Here is a 20,902-nt window from a genome sequence, read left to right on the forward strand (position 1 = left end):
CCGGCGGCACCGCCCCGACCCCGGCTGCAGCCTCAGCCCCGGTCCCGGCTCCGGTCCCCTCCCTGCACCCCTCCACCCGCCGCACGGAGCCCTCCGAGCCCCCCCGGCCACCTCCGTCGCCGCCCGTCACCTCCCAAACCGAGGGACTCTTTTGTGGCGGAGGGATTCCCGTGACGTCCTGTCTGTGCCGCCTCACAAAACTTAAATTTTTAAATATTTTTTAATTATTTTTATTATTTTCCACAGAAAGGCGCAGGGAGAGGATAAAACCGAATAAAATCCTTTCCTAGATGGGGAAAAAAATATTTTTTTTTGGCCGTGGGGAGGGGAACGGGAGCGGCGTGGGGCGGGGTGGGCGGGAGAGGCGTGGCTGAGGCGGGGACGATGGCGGCGGGAAGCGCGAGGCGGGCGACGGGCACCGAGCTGTACCGGGAGCTCCTCCGGTGCGGGACGGGGCCGGCCGAGGGGGACGGGGAGAAATCCCGACGGGTCCGGGCCCGAGGGGGGCTCCTGGAGGGTCTCCGGTGGTTTTGTGTACGGAGGGGGGTTTTCTGTGAGGGAGATGCCAAGTAGGTGATGCTTCGTTTTGTTTCAGGTTATATGAAGAAGGAAAGAAAAACATCCCCGAACAGCCGCGTCTCTTTGAGGTAAATATGTCGAAGTAAAGCCTCGAAACCACGTCTGTGTGTTGGCAAAGCGGCTGCTGGTCCCGGTTGAAGCAGGTGTGCGGGCACCGTGCAGAAAGGGAAATTAGAACCACAGAATTCACCTCAGGGATGGCGTTACGCTGAATTTACCTCACAGCATCCCCCGACCTGGTCCCTGTTCTTCGTACTTATGAACGGTTAACTTGTTTAAATGAATTGGTAGGAACCAGCGACTATGAAGGCACTGTGGGGCAGGGCTAACTCAAGAAAATAATTTCAAGTTTATAGAAGTTTGGTAGCAGTTTGAAAATAAAATTAAGTGATCATTTAAAGATTCAGTAATATGAAAAACCGAGTAGATATGATGGATCAAGCAATGCTTTCCTGTATTCTTAGTGAAACAATGCTCAAATAAAGGTATTCTTTCATTCTCAAGAACAGACATGGGTTATTTGATGTCTACAAACAATGTTTAGTGCTCTCAAGAGAAATTCAGAGATCAATTGACTTTAATTTTTACTTTAAATGAGTATATCTTAAAGATATTTACTGACTACAGTTGCTATTTGACAACAGCGATCCCTCATTATCTGAGGGACAATATCTTCACTTCATACCTGAACTTCTATTCATCTGGGTAAACTTAATTTTCTCAAAGAACCAAACTGTTAAAGATGAAGGTTTCTATGTTGGTTATTTGAAAGTTGTTGCATTTTCACAGTTGCTTTAATATTCTGTTCCTTCTTTGTGGAACTGAACACCAAGAACTGCCCATGCAGTAACTATTCTCCTGAAAAAAGAAAACCTTAAATTCATGAATGGAGTTGGAAAAAGACTTAATTAATTATTTAATTTTACAATTTGAAGTATTATAAAGGTGCTGAAATACATCAATTACATGTAATATATTATTTTTATTTTCTTTTTCCTTCAGAACGATGTAGAGATCTGTTTGATTGGTCATGGTTGCAAAAGTCCCATTGAAAGATTTTGGAATGGAAACAGTATGGTGTATATTTTACAAAAAGCAGTAAGTGTGTATGACATTTGTTAAACTTTTAAATGTAATATCAAGTTTTTAATTTATTCCCATCAAATATTTCCATATACCTTGTATTTTTAGACTCATCTGTGCCTTTCTCTTAAAGGACCACAATGAAGGAGGTGACTCAATGGAAGAATCAAAATCAGATGATGCTCTTTATGCCTCTGAGCTTTTACCAAAGGAAAGTGCTGGACCAGTCGCTCTTTCTGTTAGAAGGGCAAAGTAAGTGCTCAAAGGTCTGCCTCCATCCACTTATTTCAATGTAACTTCTTTTTTTATTTTTTCCTACCTTTTGTATCTCTTGCTAATATTCAGCACATGAGTTATTTTTGATCCCTCAAAATTAAATTACACATCAGAGAAATGATGAGCTGAGCATTTTTCAACCTGCAAAATGACCTCCCCTGGTAGAAGTATTCCTAACAAAGTGTAACTAAAGTCCAAGTATTGGAAAAGCACTTGTGGCCTGTCCCATTCTGTTAATGGGACTGCCTGAGCATAGATGCACAAAGAAAGTTTAGTAAGACTTAAATTCTTGTTTTTTTTTAGGAGTTCTGTTTAAAAAATCTCATTGGGGTTTAATCTTTTGACTGTTATTAAAATACAAGGTGTGATATCAAAGCATGGTGACTAGTTTGCTTAACTAACTTACCCTTTTAAAACACTTGAAATGTAAAATTCAATTACACTTTTAGAATTGTTAGTGTAAATTAAAGTATTGTATTAAATATATTATCAATTATGTCTTACTTTCTTTCATGACTTCATTGCTCTACCTGTAAAAAGAAGATCATAATGCTGCATTCTTTATGTAAAATGATTTAATGTCTGCTGATGAAGCAGGGCAGGGCAGATAAGAGTTAAGTGTTACTGATGTATTATTCAAAGTTTTTTGTAAGAGAAGGGTTTAGTTATACTTGCTGGCATCTGATTCTTTCCTGTTCATATCTCTAGGCAGTTGATTTCCTTATATACGATGGCACAAAATCCAAACATGACCCATTTGAAGACAAGTGAGCGGGTTGTGCTTCCTCCCCTCTGGATAAGGTGTGATGGCTCTGATCCGGAGTGTACTCGTTGGCTTGGAGCTGAGCCTCTCAAAGCTGGAAACAAAATCACAGGGATCAATATTTATGTGGTTACATGTAACGGTAAGATTATGATGTTCCGCATAAAATTGAGTGAGGAAGGCTTAAGAATATGGGAATACAAATATAGGGATTCTGCCTTTCTGTGATGTTGGCTTGGCACTGCTCCCTTGCTGTTTGTGGGTATGTGTGATTTTTATTTTTGGTGAAAGAAAAGAGAAAGATGTCTGTCTGCTGTGCAGTTTGGGAAATAACTTTTAAATATACTTACTGCAGCAGTATCTGTGCAGGCCTACCTTCAGTCAGGTGCAATCATCTAGTACTGACTCTTACTAAACATTTAAATATTAATGTCAGCTTTTATTGTCAGTGGAGTAGATGCAAGAGAAATGACAGCTTTGTGAAGGACAACATGAATCTAAATAGAATATTTGAGCATTAATTCTGCATGGCAGATATGACTTGCATCATGTTGCAACTGGTTCTTTGTTTTTGATTCTTGTATTTTTCCTTTTCCAGGTCCTACAGCTGATAAAACCTGTTTTGCAAACCTAGAGGAACTTAAAATGGCACATAAAGTCAAACATCATTCATCTATTGTAGGTTTCTATGATCTGTCATGCCTCCAGTTTAAAAACTCTGTATTTGCATTTATCATACTGGTTTTGGGAAGCTTTGTAGATGTTATTTAGAAACTCAGCATAACCCTATAGTGTCATAATCTATTTTTAAGTGATGTTTGGGCTCCTCATATTACATAGTATATCTCACATTAGCCATTTTTTTGTGTGTGTGAAATACTTCCAAAATATTTTGTGTGGGTACCAAATAATGTTGCGCTTCTTAATAATTTTTAAAATCTATTTATTCTAGGTGACAACAAAAGGATTTGCTCAGTATGAACTTATTAGAGCTGCTGCAATAGAGGACACAATTGTAGAATCTGAAAGCAATATATCTATTGACATTATATGGAATACTGTAGATAAGATTCTGCAGCCACCCCCACTTACTGCAGCTGCCACACTGGTACGTCAAGGAGCTCAAACTCTTTCCACTGCTTATATCGTGAATAGTGTAAAGAATAGAAAATTTGTTTGACTCTTGCCATTTGTGTTTATATAAGAGATAATCTTTATATAAGCAGTACAATGTGTTCGTAGGCTGAACTATTAATTATGCTAATCTGCATTTCCCTAATGAAAATCTTAGGACACCTGATTTCTAAAGCTTGAGTCTGACATAAGTTTCTGGAACTTTCAGAATATTTCACTGGAGTCTGGGGATCCCAGGAGTCCTGTATATCCGCTGTATAGAGAACTGCAGTTTCTCCTTGTAAGTATAAATGAGAAATTCCAATTTCAGATGTATGTGGAATGGTGACTTTGTGTGTTAATAATTTACTCTTTAAAACTCCATCAGGTGTTTCAAAGATATCTTTAAGTATTCAGTTCAGAATAAACTTTGAATTCAGTTTCAGGAATCTGGAATACACAGAGCACAAATTGTGAATTGCAAAGAGAGGAAATCTGGGAATTTTCAAAATTCATAGTTAGCTGTACAGAGATGTATGATTCTGGGAGAAGTTAACTACATTTTGAAGAAAGACCTATGCAGAACCTTAAACAAGAACTGTTTTGTGTTTTGTTTTTGATGCTTCTTTTAAGACTTTGGCTGAAGGTTTGAAGACAGGTGTGACTGAATGGCCTGAGTCCTTAGAGTCCAAATCAGCTTTTGAACTGGTCCAAGGATTTCTGACTGGTAATTTCTGTTTGTTGTGTGGGAAGAGAAGAAGGCCAGATTTCACAGAAGCAAAGGAAATTCCACATATTTAATTTTTAAAGTATTAGAATTAGTGATTGTAATTTCTATTCTGAAATAGCCTGCACAGAGCAGTTAAATAGGTTAATCAGTACATCTCTGAAATTTTCTTTGTCCCAATACCTTGTAAAAAATAAATATATTTTTTTTCTTTATAAAATGAGAACTATGTTTAAAAAACAATTGGACAAGTTTTGGGTGCATCTTTCAAGTTACTTAACATGCATATGAGCATTAACAGTGTAGAATGTCCCAGTGAGTGGTGGTGGAGAACAGTAATTTGATATCTTGAAATAAAGCACCCAAAATTACTGATTTCTTCTGAGAAATGCTATGAAATTCTGCAATCAGAAGTTTAAGATATTAGAAAATGAATCTAAAAAGAAAATCAGATGTAGGAACACACCAAAAGGTTTTCAAATGTGACAGTATGTTTTTCAGAAAGTTTTGTATAGAAAGAACTTAGAGAAACAGACAAAAACCATCTCTGACAAATAAATTTGGAAGAAAGCCAGAGACGATTATTAGACCACTGGTTAACCCTTATTCCTTCATCACTGGAATTTAAGGAGTTAATGCTTAGCTACAAGAATGTAGTAAAGATATACAGGAAAAACGTGTATCTTATAATAAACATATTAAGAAATTATTTTCAGTAGAAAAAAACTAAAAATGGATACATTTTGTCTATTAGCCACCCATTAAAGTGCTTGTTAATTACGGAGTACCAGGGGATTTATGCAGTTGGTTTGACTATATTTTTTTCATAGTGGTGACTTTTATTTTCTCCTCTACTAGATTTAAAGAAGAAACTTGATATATATTGTACATCAGGAAATGAGAATGGAACAGAGGTACGTGCAATTTCCTACCAGTTTGTGTCACCTTGTTCCATTGTTAAGTAGTTATTCTGAGTTTTCATTGTGTCTTGTATATTATTTAGGCATATATGTAGATACATAGACATAAAGAAATAACGAAAGATCTCTTGCTTTTTTTTTTTTTTCTGTTTAAGAATAATGGACACAAAATTTAAAGATAAAGTTTAAAGTTCCGTAGCTGCCCTCTAATAAGTTCACTATAATTTTTACCTTCAAAAAAACTTTTTTTTTTTTTTTAATATTAAATGTTCTACCAGTCTCCGTTAAACATATTTTTGATATAACTTAGCCTATCAGCAGCAGTCTCTGAGGTACTAGAGCTGTACCTTCATGCTTCTTTCCCTTCCCTTTTAACCACTATATATATATATATATATATATATACATGTATATGTATACATAAGTGGTTATATATACTGTTATTTAATCATCTGTGAGTTTAGTATCCTATCACAAAATATGGTCTATGCTACTTTGCTGGTCTATGTTCTGGCTGTTTACTGATGCTATGTGCAGCATGCCACTGTAAATTGAAAAAGATCATCTTGAGCTAAGCAGGCGTTTTTTACAAGGCAGTCTTTACTTGGCTATGATCAAAAAATCTTTCCAACAGTAGGCTTCACTTCCTGGACTAGACCTAGCAATTATCCAGGGTGGTAAACCAGAAAAGAATTAATTTTACTTTTCAATAAAAATACGCTACCAAATTATTGTGCAGTGCTAGCTTCTATGGAGTACGTTCCCTGGATGAAAGAGGGGAAAAATCAGTTGCGTGCCCAAATTTAATCTCTGGAGGGGGGTTTGAATTTATAAGGCCTTTGAATCTTAGGCATACTTTTTTACTTAAACTCTTTCAGAATATCAAATCTGACACTGCTGCTGTAGATAGTTCTATGAAATCAATCTTCAGTGAACGAGGAGGCCTGGATTTTGCTGAACAATTATGGTGCAAAATGAGAAGTAAGTAGATTTTTTTTCTTTCTTAACCCCATCCATTGCCCTTTAATTCTTCTCTTCTGTGTACCTACTGTACTGTATTGCTTTCTTGATGAAATGAATGTAAATGTCTCTGAGTTTTAAGGGCTGATCAGCTCTTCAGAAAATTTTTACCAACAGGCTTTTTCTAAAAGAGCTAAATTTAGGTATGTAAGATAGTGTACTTTCTTACAACATATGAAGATAAACCAACATCTAGCAGGAGATACTGTATTTATTTATTTTTTGATTGTAAAAGGTACTAAATAAGCAATAGCACCCATCAGCTCTAGAAGTGTCCACTTACATAAAATACTTAAAAAATTGTTCTTCTAGATCTGAAGGACTAACTTTTAAAGTTGATGAAGCTGCATACAAACTTTATTATCCTTGTAATAGCACTCACAGTGCTTCAGTAAAATACATTTTATTACAATATTTTCAGATTACTAATTGGCTTGTTACACCGTCCAAGAGATTAGACCAACTCCTTACTGTTTGTGGGGTTGGTGTACATAACTTTTAAAAATTCCTTTCATTCCTAGTATTGCAGCCACTGTCGTTCCTTAGAGTAACCCTATTCAAAGTCATGGTATGACAAACTTAACAAAAAGCAATGCAATCTGTCATTTCAGTCGTCATTTTTTAAATGAGCAGTTTAGTTTTTGCAAGTATGTGTTAGCCTGTTACTGATCTAACAGCTGAAGGGAAAGCCTGCATTGATAAATAAAATATTGCATCATTTTTCTTAAGGTGTCAGTTCCTATCAGGAGGTGGTAGAGTGTTTCACATTGATCATAAAATCCCTGCAACATGGTGAAGTACAGCCATGGGTATGTATCTGTATTTCACAGTGAATTTTACCCATTTGAGTTGCTTGAAGAACATGATTCTTCTCATTTAGCTGACCCCTATTTCCATGTTACGTTGCTTTTAAGTACTTTCGCATGTTACAGGTTGTTTCCTTGGTGTTGTATTTCTAGTATTATGAGGTTTTGTACACAGCTACAACATAATAAAACTCTTATAACTTTTAGATTCACCAAGGGAGTAGCAGTTTGCTAAGTAAATTGATTAAGCAGTCTTACCATGGCAAGATGAAGGCCGTTTCCCTCAGTGGCATCACTCCAGTTCAAATGCTTCTGGAGATCGGTTTGGATAAGATGAAGAAGGATTACATCAGCTTTTTCATAGGTAAGCCTATTATCTGCTAACATGATTAGAAATTCAAGGGAAAAGGTTACTTGGTGCAGGATATGGAGATTACCAGGGAGCATGTATGAAGAAAGGCTGAGAGAGCCAGGGATGCTCAGCCTGAGGAAGAGAAGGCTCCTGGGTCTCTTCGTGACAGCTTTTCAATACTTAAAAAACTACTTTCACTACTTTCAAAACTAAAAATGGGGACATTTAGACTAGGGGTTAGGAGGAAATCCTTCACTCAGGGGGTGGTGAGGCACTGGAACAGGTTGTCCAGGGAAGCTGTGGATGCCCCATCCTGGAGGTGTTCAAGGCCAGGCTGGATGAGGCCCTGGGCAACCTGATCTAGTAGGTGGCATCCCTGCCTACAGGAGGGGGTTGGAACGTGATGACCTTTAAAGTTCCTTCCAACCTGAGCCATTCTGTGAAATAATGAAGTCTGTGGTAACCTTGATCTCACTTCCGCCTGCCATCTGCTGAATGTCCACTTCCAGTATCCTTACTATTTGTACTTCTCAGTTGTAAACATTTTTCCAAACTTAAAAAATGAATATGTTTCAAAATAACTACATTTAGCAAAGCTGTGTATTTCTTTTTCTAATTGAAAAAATCTCGAGGTTTTACTTCGAGTAAAATGATACCATACTTAAGTAACAGGAATGTTTTTTCTTATCTGTTTGCTATAGGTGATAAAATAAGACCTTCATGCTCTTTTTGTCTTTTCTTCTGTGGTCTACAAGGGTTAAAAAGAAATCAGGCAAGGGTGTTTGTATGTAATAGCTGTGTTTGTATGGTCTGTAGTAATTAGATAATTTTTTTGTACATATTTTATTCTCAAAACAAAAACTAGGCTGAAATGATTTTTGTAAAGAATTTTTTTTTTTCTTGAAAACATTGTGGCTTTGTTTTCAGTATTACAGGTTTATTTTTTCTGAATCTGGGAGGGGTGTCATGTTTACCACTGGTGTTATCCACTTCCTTTTCCTTCATGTCTTAATTTCTTGATCTCTTCTTTGCTTTGTCACACTGTTTTCTTTAATTTGCTTGCTCATTTTTGCTATGTGTAAATCTGTATGTCTCTAGAAGGCTGATTGTCTCAAAGTATATGGTAGGTTTCTACATTGTGTTTCCATGTTTGTGCAGCCCTGGTAGTATGTAAGACAATGCCACTTGGCAGGTTTTTTTCTTGTTTTGAATGAGTAATTGTAAATAAATAACATCCTCAATCTTAGTATCTTAATGACTGCCGTTTTGTTTTGTTTTTGAAATTCCCTGTTAGATTGTCAGATGACATAGAAGCAACATTCAGGCAATGTGAGGTAATTTTTTTCCCGTTCACTTTACAGGCCAGGAACTTGCAACGTTAACCTATTTGGTGAGTTTCTTTACTTTTAACTCCTAAAGTACAGCACACGTAGCTGATGGTGGGATGCAGGGTCATCTTTCTGATAAGTAACTGAATTGCAAACCAATAAGGATGGGACAGTATTCTGCAAAAATGTCATTATGTTGGTTCCTGAATTATATATTATTTCCTAGGTATCTGGTATGAGTTGTTGTCAGGCAGTATAGTTCTGACTTTATTCTGATTGTTGGGCCATTCTTCATATTTTTGCTTTTCAAAAGAAGCGAGAAAACATTTTAAGTAAACTGAGAGCGCATTGTGTGTCTGTAGAAATTTAGTGTCTAGTTAAGAGTGGAATCTGTTTGCTGTTCCAGGATTACTTCATTTCCACATCAGTAGATCTACAAGAACAAGTTCATCGTGTTCAAAAGCTTCACCATATGCTGGAAATAATGGTCAGCTGTACAGTCTTACTTCAGTTTAAACATGAGAACCTCTTCCCTTTGACGCAGTAATTATTTCATTTTACTTTCCTTTTCAATAGTACTAGCAAATAAATTCTTAATAATTTGTAAAGAAACTTTCAAAAAAAAAAAAAAGCAACCCTCCTGATTGAGAGTGCAGAAGCTGGATCTTATTAACTTTTGGTTTGTGATTAAAATTGATAAAACGAATGAAATTATAAAACATGGGGATCTAGTTAATTTTGGACAAGGCTTATGCTGTGTCACACAAGTATTTCTCCAAAGAATGTTTATAACTAGTTGATTTATATTATTCTAGAACTTGTCTGAAATATTATAAGGAAAACCCTCTAAATGAGAAGCATGTGTTTCAACTGCCAATCAGGCCAGCTCTCGTCAAGAAGTTCTATGAAAAGTAAGATAATCTTCCGTGTTTTAAAATTAATCAGTAGCGTTAAAATTCAGATTGTGAATTCAGATCTGAATACCTAATTAAATTTTAACATTTTTTGATTATTTTGTCAGCGATCACCCAGAAATATGGAAGGTGGACATAAGTAGTGGGCACGGCCAAAAGGAGGTTAAAACAACATGGCAAGTTAGTACTAGTCCTCCTGTTGAACATATGATATCAAACAATACAGGTAAGGAACATGTATGGTGAAAGGAAATAATGAAAGTAGACATTTTAAAAGAAATTTGGTTTTTATACTGTGTTCAGTGGTCTATACTTTTCCTTGTTTATATCTCCAGCAAAACTGAAACACAATTTGCTTTTTTAATAAAAATGTGAGATGGTGTCTGTAGCATCTGAAAGATTTTCAGAAAGTTGTGACCTGCCTTCTTACTTTCGCTGAGTTATGTTTTTAGAGTTAAAATGACAGTAGAGTTCTAAATATGACATGATTGTTTAGTATTCTCCACATTATCTTACAACTTTTAAAATCTTTGCCAGTGTATCTGAGGATGGGTTTGAAGAGAAACTTACCTGTTACTGAATGCTGGCCTCTAGCCTGAGATGCAAACAGGCACTAAGGAGAGAAGGCGTGCCTTGATTCATAAAATCAAATGTAGGATAAGTGAAAATGCATAAAGTCAGGGACAAATTTAGAATATAGACTGGTATAGAAATGGTTTGCCTCTTTGTCTTGGGTGGAGGAGATTTGTTAGAGGGTAATGCTTTGGTAAAGCTTTCCTATCTTTCTCAATTTTTGTCATGAAGTGCTTTTGCTAAAACTTAGCTTCAAGAACTGTTTTCAGAATTACTGCATGAACTAAATACACTGGCTAACCTAATCTTTCGTCTCTGCAGGTCTCTTGTGCGATTCTACAGTTAATGGAAGCACTGAAGAAAGAATGTATTTTATTACAATGACTAATTGCAGTCAGGTGCATTTCACATAAATAGCTGTTACTCTCCAGGCAGGCACTGGAAAGGTACAGTAAAGGGGAAAGTTCAGTATATTTAGCAACATTCTCTGATTTGAAGAGCAATACATCTTACTGAGTTATTTGCTTTAGTATACTCTTGTGACATAAGCAGCCATAATTCATTTGTACCCGTCTAGTTTGTAAATATTGTGCAGTTATGAATGTACAGTATAGTTACTTTTGAAAATATGGTAGATATTTTGGTTCACAAATTTACAAACGTTCAATAAAGTTCTACACTTCGGGATTTAAAATTTTATTTTGGTTTTTACAAAACAAGCAATATTGTCACATTTTTCTGGTACCAAGTGATATTTCATCATTCCAATATATTTGGAAAGCTGTTCATCAAGGGCATCATGAACTTCTGACAGCTTGGTTTTCCTCATCCCTGTATTTATACTTTGGAGTTATCTTGGATATACTTATTTCTGCTGCTTGTATTCAGTTTTTCTCTTAATGCAGAGTGAATTACTTTAGATGGTGTCATATATACTTTTACATTACTTTCTTCAGAAATACTGAGTATAGCTGATTGAACATAATCACTTAAATGCGTTGGGATTAGTTACTGACAGTTACATATGGTCGTGCATTAATAAGATACTGTATGTAACCTTTTGGTATTATAACTAAACAATTGCATATGCTGATTAAGTTGAGAGGGAAGTATTTGCTTGAAAAACTCTTAAATATTGATACGTAAGAATAAGAAAAACCTTATTCATGCATTTAAAAACTGAAGCATCTACCATTTCTCGTTTCTCCTCAGAAAAAAAAAAATATTTTTATTTCTTACTCCTTGCTTTAGTATATTGCATCTTAAAAGAATAACTATCAATTTAATAGTTAATGCCTTTGAATAGAAGCTAAGAATGAGTTCCTTTTTGTATATATGGCTGCTACTGTGTTCAGAATATGTACAGCACTGCTGAAGCTGTATTGAACGCTAAGTTGGAAACTAGTTTGTTGGTTTGCTTTAGAGGAGTGATTTCAAGCACAACACCAAAGACAAATGTAGCCAGCTGGCCATAATCTGAAGCATTTTATTTATTTTTTTAATCATGTATTTGACTTGTACCTACTTGAGTGAATTTGTAGTGGAATATTATATTCTGGAAGTGGCTTCGATTACTTACGTTACATACTTCTGTGTGCAATAAAATATATTGTTGTATGAGGTAAACCTAGTTCCCTGTTTAAAAAAAAATAGATTCTTTAATTTAAATCTGACACAGCAGTTATCTTTGATAAATCACTTCAACTAATTCTATTCCACACCTAAATAGTAAGGCATATATTGTCCTAATGTTTAGACATGAAATAAGAATTTAATATTTAAGCAGTGCTATTGGAATACTTAAGTCCCCTTCCATTTTACAGTTGTGTTTATCTCTTCAAATAGCAGCTACATGATAATTAGAAGTGTGATGATGAACAGATTGAAAATAGAATAGTTTTTAATAAATAAAATATAAACAATAAAATAGTTTTTAATCACTTGAAATTTGTAGTGACAAGTTTAGAGTTGCTTTATACTTAGCTAACTATTGTTCTGGTGAACAAAATATATAATAGTTTCCAAAATAACAAGAAACAAAATCTACTTAAAATTTGTAGAAAATAATGCAGAAAAAATATGTGCTTTGGGTTTTCATAAAATTTCAAAATCATTTTGAGAATTAAGTAGAAAAAAACTAGAAGCAGTGCTGTGTGGACAGGTAAAGTAATATTCCTGCACCCTTACAATGGTACAAAAAGAGGCATTTGTGGTAAGATTTAAACAATATAATAAAACAGTTGCATTGTATAATGCAAGATGAAGATGTGTGCAAGTGTGCAATTTTAGCTATGATTTTGAAGGAAGAAGAGCAGTAGGACAATACTGATGAGTATGCAGAGCGTGAAAATTGTAGGAAGAACGATCTCTGTCACCATTTCCATATGAGTAACCAAGGAATCTAAAATTTGAGAAATGAATAATATGTAAGAAACTTCATCTTCACTCATTGTTAGGCTACAGATATCCATAAATACTCAAAAAATCCTTAACCTAAAATTATTTTGTCATATGTTGACATTAGCATAAATAACAAGTAAAATAAAACAAACATTTTTGTTGCTCTGTAAAAGCTGGAGTAAATCCATAACATATTTTCATCTTCTATTTCTAAGGAAAATTTTAAGATGTCAGTGCTCAATGGGCTGCTAAAGTTCTGCTTACCCTGAATGAGCTTCAGTACATGAGCAGTATACTACTGTTCCTTTGATTTTTCAAGGGAAATAATAAACATAATTACCTGCATCAAGGAGCTGGTGTGTGATAGAACAAGTGTCCATGGCCTTTTGATGCCAGTTTTCCACCTGAGAAGATTGACACACAGCAGATCCGTTAGACTGCAATTTTCTGTCTTATTCACAGCAGCTTCTTCTTGGTCCCTGAACACTTGTCCACTACAATTCACTTTAAAGTATTTTACTCTGTGAATACATGATTTTCTGAAAGTTTCTTTGCATCTTTGTTACTTGTTTTGAATGCATTTTAGTTGTTTAATTGAAAAAAAAAAAAAAAGAAAAAAGCACATACCATTCTATGTCATTTTCCAGCTAAGTATCACCTATGTGTAATTTTTTGCGTAGAAACCTGACCAAGTACTGTTAACTTGTGATTCAAAAGTTTTGTCACATAACTAAGTCCAATTAGTGTTTGTAGAATGCCTTTGAAACAGTAATTGAGGCCCTTTCCACTCTGCAAGCATAAGTATATAACACATCCCTAAAGTACAGTACCACAGCATTAAATTTCATGTGCCATGGTCATGCAAGTTTTTTCATGAAGTTGTGTGATAGTTTCCATACACAGCACACACATGCACATGAAAAAGCGTGATGGACATTACCTCTCTTGGATTTGGGAAGCCATTTGCACTAATAATATTTTTATAGTAGTCAACAGATGCTTTTGGGTATCGTGGTTTGTTCTTGTTTTTGAAATCAACGTGATAAAATCCAAATCTTTCAGAGAAACCTTTGTTCCATTCAAACTTATCCAACAGAGACCAGGCAGTATAGCCTCTTACATTAACACCGTCATTGAGAGCTGTAAACAGAACACAAATTATTCTGTTAAACTTGTTGCCTATGTTTATCTTCCTTAAAATATGGCTCTGTGGGTGTTTTGTTTTATAGCAGAAAGGAGAGAGGTGGTGGGAACAGGGCAGGAGGAAGGGGTGGAGGACAGAAAAATGACAAAGTAGAAAATAACTTAAATCCTCTGAAAGTGTTTTCTTTAGCTTAAAGGTACAAAGAGCTCCCTAAGTATGTTAATTAGGTGCAATTTCTCCTTTCTACCGAAACTGATGCTCTATTACAGTATTTGACCTCATGTAGGTTATTGTATTTATTAACACGAGTACATTTAGTCAGGTTGTGTCACTTTCGTGAAAGAATTTAGTAGTCTAGATTGCTGTCCAGTCTAATCTGTGAATATTTATTTATCTATGATGTAAATTATAAGAGTTTTTTAAAAAGTGAAAAACATGCTTTTAAAATTACCTTTTAGTATTTCATTAATATATCCTTTCAGATACTCTATCCGCCATTCATCACACAGTTGAGTGCACTGTACCTTTTCTGAAACTCCATTCTCTGTCACATAAATGAGAGGGTTTCCATACTGTGTCTGCAAACAGAGCTGTCTTTAAATTGGATTGTAGAAATAAAATCACTTTGATAGAACATAAAATTCTTTCTAAAATGCTTTACGACTGTTTTTCTAGATCTACTTAGTTATCTTTAATAAGAAGAATGTGTAACTAGGAATTTAACTTTTAAAATTATTGAATTCTATTGCTCTGAACTGAAATGAAGTTTCTTGGCAAAAAAGAAACTTGCCAGTTTAAGTAGGTGAAGCTCCTGCTTGAAAGCAGACTTTTTGTTCTTTTTAAAGATTTACTCTGTAATTACCTTAATGAAGTTGAGCAATCTTCTGAATCCCCAGGGCACAGAGTATAGCCACTTCGAGCCTGGAGCTGGCCATTTTGGGTCCACCAGTTCTGCCAGATCCTGGTCCATGTGGTAACTGGACACTTGTAGAGATGGAAAGCTCTTCTGTGTAACGTACCGGGTAGTGAAATGGCCTATTCCCAGGAAATCCGATGTGCCTTTAATATAAATTTTCTCTTGCACTGAGAAAGTCGGTAACCTTGATGTCCCCAGGCCCTGCTGGGCACTCTTCCTACCTATCAAAATAAATACAGGAAACATATTTCTGCGCAGCACAGAATCTTGTTTTCTTTAAATGACAAACAATAAATATGGTTTCCCTGAACTTAGTGTAGAGGACAGTTTAGTTTGCTTGCTTTTTCCTTTAGGTGAAATAAATGGTCTTCCTTTTGGTTTGCAGAAATAAGTCAGGTATAGTACATGGAGAGGACAGTGAATTCATGTGCTGCTTTTTTCAAAGAGCATGGAAATGTAATGCGATGAGAAAGGAAGTACTTTGCTGCTAGGTGCATCACTTATCTTCTATCTGTGAAATAGTGGGACCCTGGAGAAATGTAAGCTTTTAGCGATGAAAAATTCTGCAGTTTTTTTGTGCGTAGGTAGAAAATACTGAAAATACCTAGTAATTCCCAGTCCTGGTTAGACCACTGCAAACAGGCTATTGCTGAAAAGACAGTTGCTTCCCTTCCAGTCATTCACTGGGACACTCAGATGGGCAACTGTTGAGCTCAACAGCAGTTAAATGTTTTAGTTCTGTTATGTCCCCCTGGAATACTCAGGGGATGTGTCTAGCCCATATTGGTTAGCGTCGTCTTACCTTTGTCTTCATATTTGACTAAAGTGCACATTGGTTAGGGGTATTCCATTGTTGCATGTTGTAATTGTGTGATTTGTTCATGTCATAGTGGGCTACTGAGGCTTACCAACATAATTTTTCATCGCTTCTGGATAGTCTCCTCTGTAAATTGGATTTGCAAACCATCCCAAATGAAACTGTATGTATCTTTCAGCTGCATCGATGTCTGCTTGGCTGTGAGGATCAATGGGTTCACCCCAGCCAGTGGTTAGGGAAATTCCAACCATACCTTAAAAACAAAATGACAATTCTGCAGTTGATGCATAATCATTAAGCCCTTGATGTAAATAGAAGCATAATTACAGAATGAACATTTATTACCTTGCTGCTCACTACGCCAAGTGTTATTGTAAGAGTGCCAAACCTTTGCGTGAGTCTGTAAGAATTAGAGGGGGGGAAAAAAGGGTAAAATACAGTCACACAGTAAGTATAGAGAGACACCAAAGATGGAGAGAAGCTTTTGCATTAAGGTACATCAGAAAGTATCGCATCATTTCTTTCATGTATATTGTGGAAGCTTTCATTTCATCGAAGATATCAAAAAAACATTGCTGCAATATTTCTTCCCTGAACTCCTTAAGGTCCTTGTAAAGGTAATAGCATTCAATACAGCATTCCAGCGTCTCTGGTCTTTGGATGTCTTTGCATAATTTACTGAGGCAAGTGAAAGTTTTTCTGTGAGAGCTGGCTTCACTGAAGTCACTTGCAAAATTCAAGTTCATTTCACTAGGCCAGGATTTTACTCCTTGTTTCTAGAGTAACCTAGATATTTTCTTATTCAACCAGTTTTACAGGATGTTTCAAAGGGACGTTTAAATTACAAGGAAAGTCTGAGCTGTTGCAACAGTGTCACATCGAGCACCTCTGACTGCCTGCTACACCTGAGTGTGCATTGGTGGTCTAAAACCTGGTTACCTCAGCTACTGAATGCATTTGATATACTAATTGGAAATTACATCATTACTAAACTAAATTTCTGTTTAAAGAGCAGGATCAAAAGCTTAATCAGTCTGCTAATAATTTTCAATTTACGCATAATTTAAAGTGCAACTCTAATTTTACTTTAATTATATGGTGTGCTGCTTTGTATGCTCCACATCCACCGAGCTTCAGTCCTGGTGCATGCTCTCCTGTTTCATAACCTTTTTCAGCAACTGCCTACAAATACATAGAAATAGTTATTAATTGAACAGTGCAGTTAATGAATTTGCTAACATGGATTTAGACAGTGCGGAATCTGTCTCCTAATCTCTCCATCCTTTCCAGGCCCCTTTTTCCCTCTCCTGCCCTTGTCTTTTGTCTACTGTCCTACTGCTTGGCTGATGGTATGCTGCAGCTTGTTGGAAACAGTGTGCTGCTGACCAGCCATAGGGACTGCCTTGCCAGCTTGCTGTTGTCTGATGTAGCTTGCCCTGCACCCATTTCAACTGCCTTTCTCATTTCCGTGCCTGTCTTCTCTCTAGCTGATGACTTTTCAAAACTTCACTGGAATTTCACGTATCTTGAAATTCAGTACTGGTTGAAACCAATTTTTGGGCACAAAGACTGCTTACAGAAGACTATCCATCTGTCTATCTATCATTTTAAGCTACAATTTTTAACCTACTTTTCTGTAGTGTCCCTTCCATGGAATTTTGGGAACAGAACTGAGCAACTGAAGTGATTGGAAGGAAAGCATTGATAACTCACCCACGGATTGCTAAAAGTAATCCAGTGCTTCACACGGTCACCAAACTTCTCAAAGCATAGGTTGGCATAATCATTAAAATAATTTATCATGCTTATATTTTGCCAGCCACCATACTTTTCTTGGAGAACCTTCAAAAATATGAGTATCAAGAATCAGTAATGTTATCTAAAGTTCAGTTTCAAAATAACAAAGACTTTTCTTCAGAGCTACTGGAATATAAATAATACAGCAATGCAAATGAATAAAATTAACTATAAGCACACTTAAAACCATGCAAGCACCTTTAAGCATTTTTCTAATGCATTTGTAGTCCATAAACGTAGAAGTAAATTTCCTATCAGAAACATTTGCATTAGACATTTCACCAATTTGTCTTAACCTGTGGAAGATCCCAGTGGTAGAGGCTCACGATGGGGATAATGCTGCTTTCCAGAAGACTGTTGATTGTGTCATTGTAGAACTGTATTCCTTTCTCGTTCAGTTCTGCTGATTAAACACACAAACAAGAAATTACCTGGACTGCTTTCTAAACTGGGAAAAAAATACAACTGTGGTTTACTTGGAAGTAAAATTGCTTGTCTATTACTACTGGTAAGTGTATGGTGAAATTGTGCTTACTTTTGATGCCAGTGGGCATAATCCGAGGCCATGAGATAGAGAGTAGATAGTGATTAACGTTAAGCTCCTTCAGTAGCTGAATGTCATCCTATGAAAAGAAAGTCCAGTTAGCATATGTCATATCCGAGCAGAATAACTCTTCAGTTATTCATCTGTCTTAATACAGCGTGGCTGGAGAGCAACCAAAATATTGCATCTTTGTTGTTAGTTCTACATGGGAAATCAGTGTCATGAAATGGCTCCAGAAGGTTTCTAGAGGCGTAGTTCCTCCTTAATGATACCTGAACTTTGTAGTAGCCATCACAGGCTGAATCTCCTGTTTCATTTCTGAACACTTTCCCTTTTGTGTGAGTAAAAGCATCCCAGATACTTGGTCCTTTCCCGTCCACGTCCCAGGCCCCTTCAGTCTGATACGCAGAACTTCCAACGCCCCATGAAAAGCCTAAGGGTAAGAAGAAGTGAGTTACAATTCAAACACTTTGCTGGCCCAACTGCTCTTTCACTGAAAAAATGATCTGTTTTTCATTTAATGAGCTGTGTTACTATTATTTTATAGTGCTGAAGTAGTGCTTTGATAGGATGGTAGAAGTGGCTTACAGTAAGAAAAAAATATGTTTTTATGTTATTTATGCCTGCTGCTTTTTATGTTCTTGGTGAGAAGTTTATTTTTTTTTACCATAAATATCTAAAGAGATTATTATTCTTTTTTTTTCCTAGTATTGTGGAAAAGGACATGATTAATCCATATAAAATCCATATGAAAAACTTTAATCAGAAAACCAAATCAGAAAACCAAATCTTTTTAAGTTTTGGTTTTGGTTGAATTAAACGTGTGTGTGTATAAATATTTTTGCATAGCAAAGAATATTTTTAGTTTGTAGTTTTTCATCAGTTGTAGATAATCTGTCAAAAGGAGAGGAGTTCTCAGGTTTGATTTGTTATACTGTGCATCTTATTTCATCACAGACATGAAAGGGAGATCTAGATATAAAATATTAATCTGATAGCAATTACTCCGAGTTTACTGTTTTAAATGGCTGTTTGAAGGGCAGGGTTAACCCAATCCTTACATTTCCAGGGCTAGGTACAGAAAATGCATTTCTGTAAGAGCCAAAATTTTTGTTTCAGCTATTTCCTGGAAGGGCAAGGAAAATACTTCAGTAGCATTTTTGTGCAAACAGTGGTCAATCTAGAGCATTATAAAAACCACAATCAACTGTAGTTGAAAAGTACCAGGTGGAAAAGTGCCGTAATAGAAGGAGCTGGGATTAATCTTTGTCCACTGGAAATCTTCAGCAGTGTTCAGATGTAGTGCCAGCACGAGCGTATACCATGTTCTCAAAGTGTAAATTTTCATCCCTGTTAATTTTGTCATTGCAAAGAGTTCTCTTCAAGTTCCCACCTGATGAAAGAGAACAGCATTGTCAAGTGTTGTCCCTCTGCAAAGCAGGCTTAGGCTGACTGAAAGGGAAAAGCTTATTTTTGCTGCTGAATGGGAATGATTTTCAGTGAAAGCTAAAAGTAGTGCTTGGGATAAGTGGAAGATGCAGTTAAGCGTCTGGCAGAGTGATAAGAATGAAATGCAAAGTTGTCACTATTCAAAGTGCTTCCTGCATATTTTTCATAATGTTATTTATATTTTCTATATTCTAAAAGTGTCTTTGACAACTGCTTCATTCTGGATTTCAAACTCTCCCACCAATGTAAGTAGCTGAAACCCTGCAAACAGTGAGTGGGAGCGGGAGCAAGAAATAAAGGCGGTTATGCTGCTAGCATCTTGCTAGCATCTTGCCACCTAAACACGCTATGTAATGGAAACAAACCTTGTGGTTTGTTTAGTAATTTTAAATACCTGCAGCTTTTATCTTGACGATGTCCCTTTTATCCTGTTCTAGCAGTCATTTAAAATACTAGTGTGTATGCTAGTATGTACGCACTGTATTTCTAACTGCTGTTGCAGGCTAAACTATAGTAATGACCTGCTGTAACCATTTTATTTGAAGTTGCAGAGCAGCTTTGTAGAACAATACTGTTTTTACAAAATTAATACAGTTCTCAAAGGACCTGCTTTACATGAGCCTCTGCTGGTAAATTTGAAAATGGGGGAAGGAAGTGAGGAAAAGTAGAACAGACATCTAATTAAAAATAATCGTATTTTGCATTGGAGCATTGTACAAAGAGTAAATGCATCTGGAGCTTTGAAAAGGAAACTGGGGTTACAGGATTGGACCTGTCTGCTAAGCCAATCAGTTGGACTGCTTTTGTGAGTCAGAGCATTTAACAGCCTTGGGGATCCCAAGAGCAGGTAAATGAAGGTCTGAAAACACTCCATCCTTGCTTGCCTGTACAAAACCAGCCTTGCAGTTGTTCTGCGACATGCAGGAAGGAGAACTGGATTTAGACAACACCTCTTCTCATCAGCTCTTCTTGCATAGCCCTGGGGCAAGTGACAGAATCAGGGTGGAAAAAACATGGTCAGAATCAGATTGCCTGTGGTGAGCCCACTGTGCTCTCTCACCTTTTTGTTAGATGTCAGTAATGGGACAGCATGGCTAAGCAGCATTTTTCAGCTAAGCAGCAGTTTATTTCTGACATGCTTTTTACTGTAATTTTGTAGAATCTAACTCTTGCATGTAAAAATTGAGGAACAGAGCTAAAGCCTGGTGGGAAACCTTGCACTGACTTCCCTGGCCTGCAGGTGAGAGCTCTAGTGATCTCTTAGACCAGGTCCAAAGGGCCCATGTAGTATCTGTGTTGCTTACAGATTGGTTCCTGATAAAAAAAATAACAAGTTTGGTTAAAACCGAAAGGCAAAAGAACGTGTAGTCAGTGTATGATC

The 20,902-nt window shown here is 36.4% G+C and overlaps 2 protein-coding genes across 3 annotated transcripts; one reads left to right on the forward strand and one right to left on the reverse strand.

The window, feature by feature from the left end:
* The first annotated feature begins 129 nt into the window (after positions 1 to 129).
* Positions 130 to 11,636, forward strand: ZWILCH (zwilch kinetochore protein). 2 transcript variants are annotated; one of them, XM_032195231.1, is made up of 18 exons: positions 130 to 180; positions 596 to 647; positions 1,582 to 1,677; positions 1,796 to 1,914; positions 2,647 to 2,843; positions 3,300 to 3,379; positions 3,654 to 3,809; positions 4,044 to 4,115; positions 4,448 to 4,541; positions 5,400 to 5,455; positions 6,340 to 6,442; positions 7,211 to 7,290; positions 7,495 to 7,651; positions 9,001 to 9,029; positions 9,374 to 9,510; positions 9,783 to 9,878; positions 9,989 to 10,107; positions 10,776 to 11,636. In XM_032195231.1, exons 3-18 carry the CDS (start codon positions 1,654 to 1,656, stop codon positions 10,865 to 10,867), a joined length of 1,611 nt encoding a protein of 536 aa, XP_032051122.1. In that variant the 5' UTR covers positions 130 to 180; positions 596 to 647; positions 1,582 to 1,653; the 3' UTR covers positions 10,868 to 11,636. The 2 variants fall into 2 exon arrangements, with proteins under 2 accessions (XP_032051122.1, XP_032051121.1); XM_032195230.1 differs by lacking the exon at positions 130 to 180 and adding an exon at positions 382 to 443.
* A 924-nt stretch (positions 11,637 to 12,560) lies between these two features.
* LCTL (lactase like) lies at positions 12,561 to 19,438 on the reverse strand. Its single transcript, XM_032195010.1, has 13 exons — positions 19,297 to 19,438; positions 18,345 to 18,505; positions 18,064 to 18,151; positions 17,825 to 17,928; positions 17,445 to 17,573; positions 16,818 to 16,913; positions 16,077 to 16,131; positions 15,823 to 15,984; positions 14,861 to 15,135; positions 14,450 to 14,576; positions 13,795 to 13,994; positions 13,195 to 13,258; positions 12,561 to 12,855 (listed from the first exon to the last, which is right to left on the reverse strand). The coding sequence occupies exons 1-13, from the start codon at positions 19,436 to 19,438 to the stop codon at positions 12,740 to 12,742; spliced, it is 1,719 nt and encodes a 572-aa protein (XP_032050901.1). The 3' UTR covers positions 12,561 to 12,739.
* Positions 19,439 to 20,902: the final 1,464 nt, after the last annotated feature.

The sequence above is a fragment of the Aythya fuligula genome, chromosome 11 (assembly GCF_009819795.1).
Source record: "Aythya fuligula isolate bAytFul2 chromosome 11, bAytFul2.pri, whole genome shotgun sequence".
In the NCBI taxonomy this organism is placed as follows: Eukaryota; Metazoa; Chordata; class Aves; order Anseriformes; family Anatidae; genus Aythya; species Aythya fuligula.

Excerpts from the sequence above, each read along its gene's own strand:
- ZWILCH (XM_032195230.1), top strand. The coding sequence starts at position 385 with ATGGCGGCGGGAAGCGCGAGGCGGGCGACGGGCACCGAGCTGTACCGG. Across the intron at positions 7,291-7,494 it reads ATGGTGAAGTACAGCCATGG|ATTCACCAAGGGAGTAGCAG; the intron begins GTATGTATCTGT and ends TATAACTTTTAG. Across the intron at positions 10,108-10,775 it reads TATGATATCAAACAATACAG|GTCTCTTGTGCGATTCTACA; the intron begins GTAAGGAACATG and ends TCGTCTCTGCAG.
- LCTL (XM_032195010.1), bottom strand. The coding sequence starts at position 19,438 with ATGACAAAATTAACAGGGATGAAAATTTACACTTTGAGAACATGGTAT. Across the intron at positions 15,136-15,822 it reads AGCGATGAAAAATTATGTTG|GTAGGAAGAGTGCCCAGCAG; the intron begins GTAAGCCTCAGT and ends TTATTTTGATAG. Across the intron at positions 13,995-14,449 it reads TATTAATGAAATACTAAAAG|CTCTCAATGACGGTGTTAAT; the intron begins GTAATTTTAAAA and ends TTCTGTTTACAG.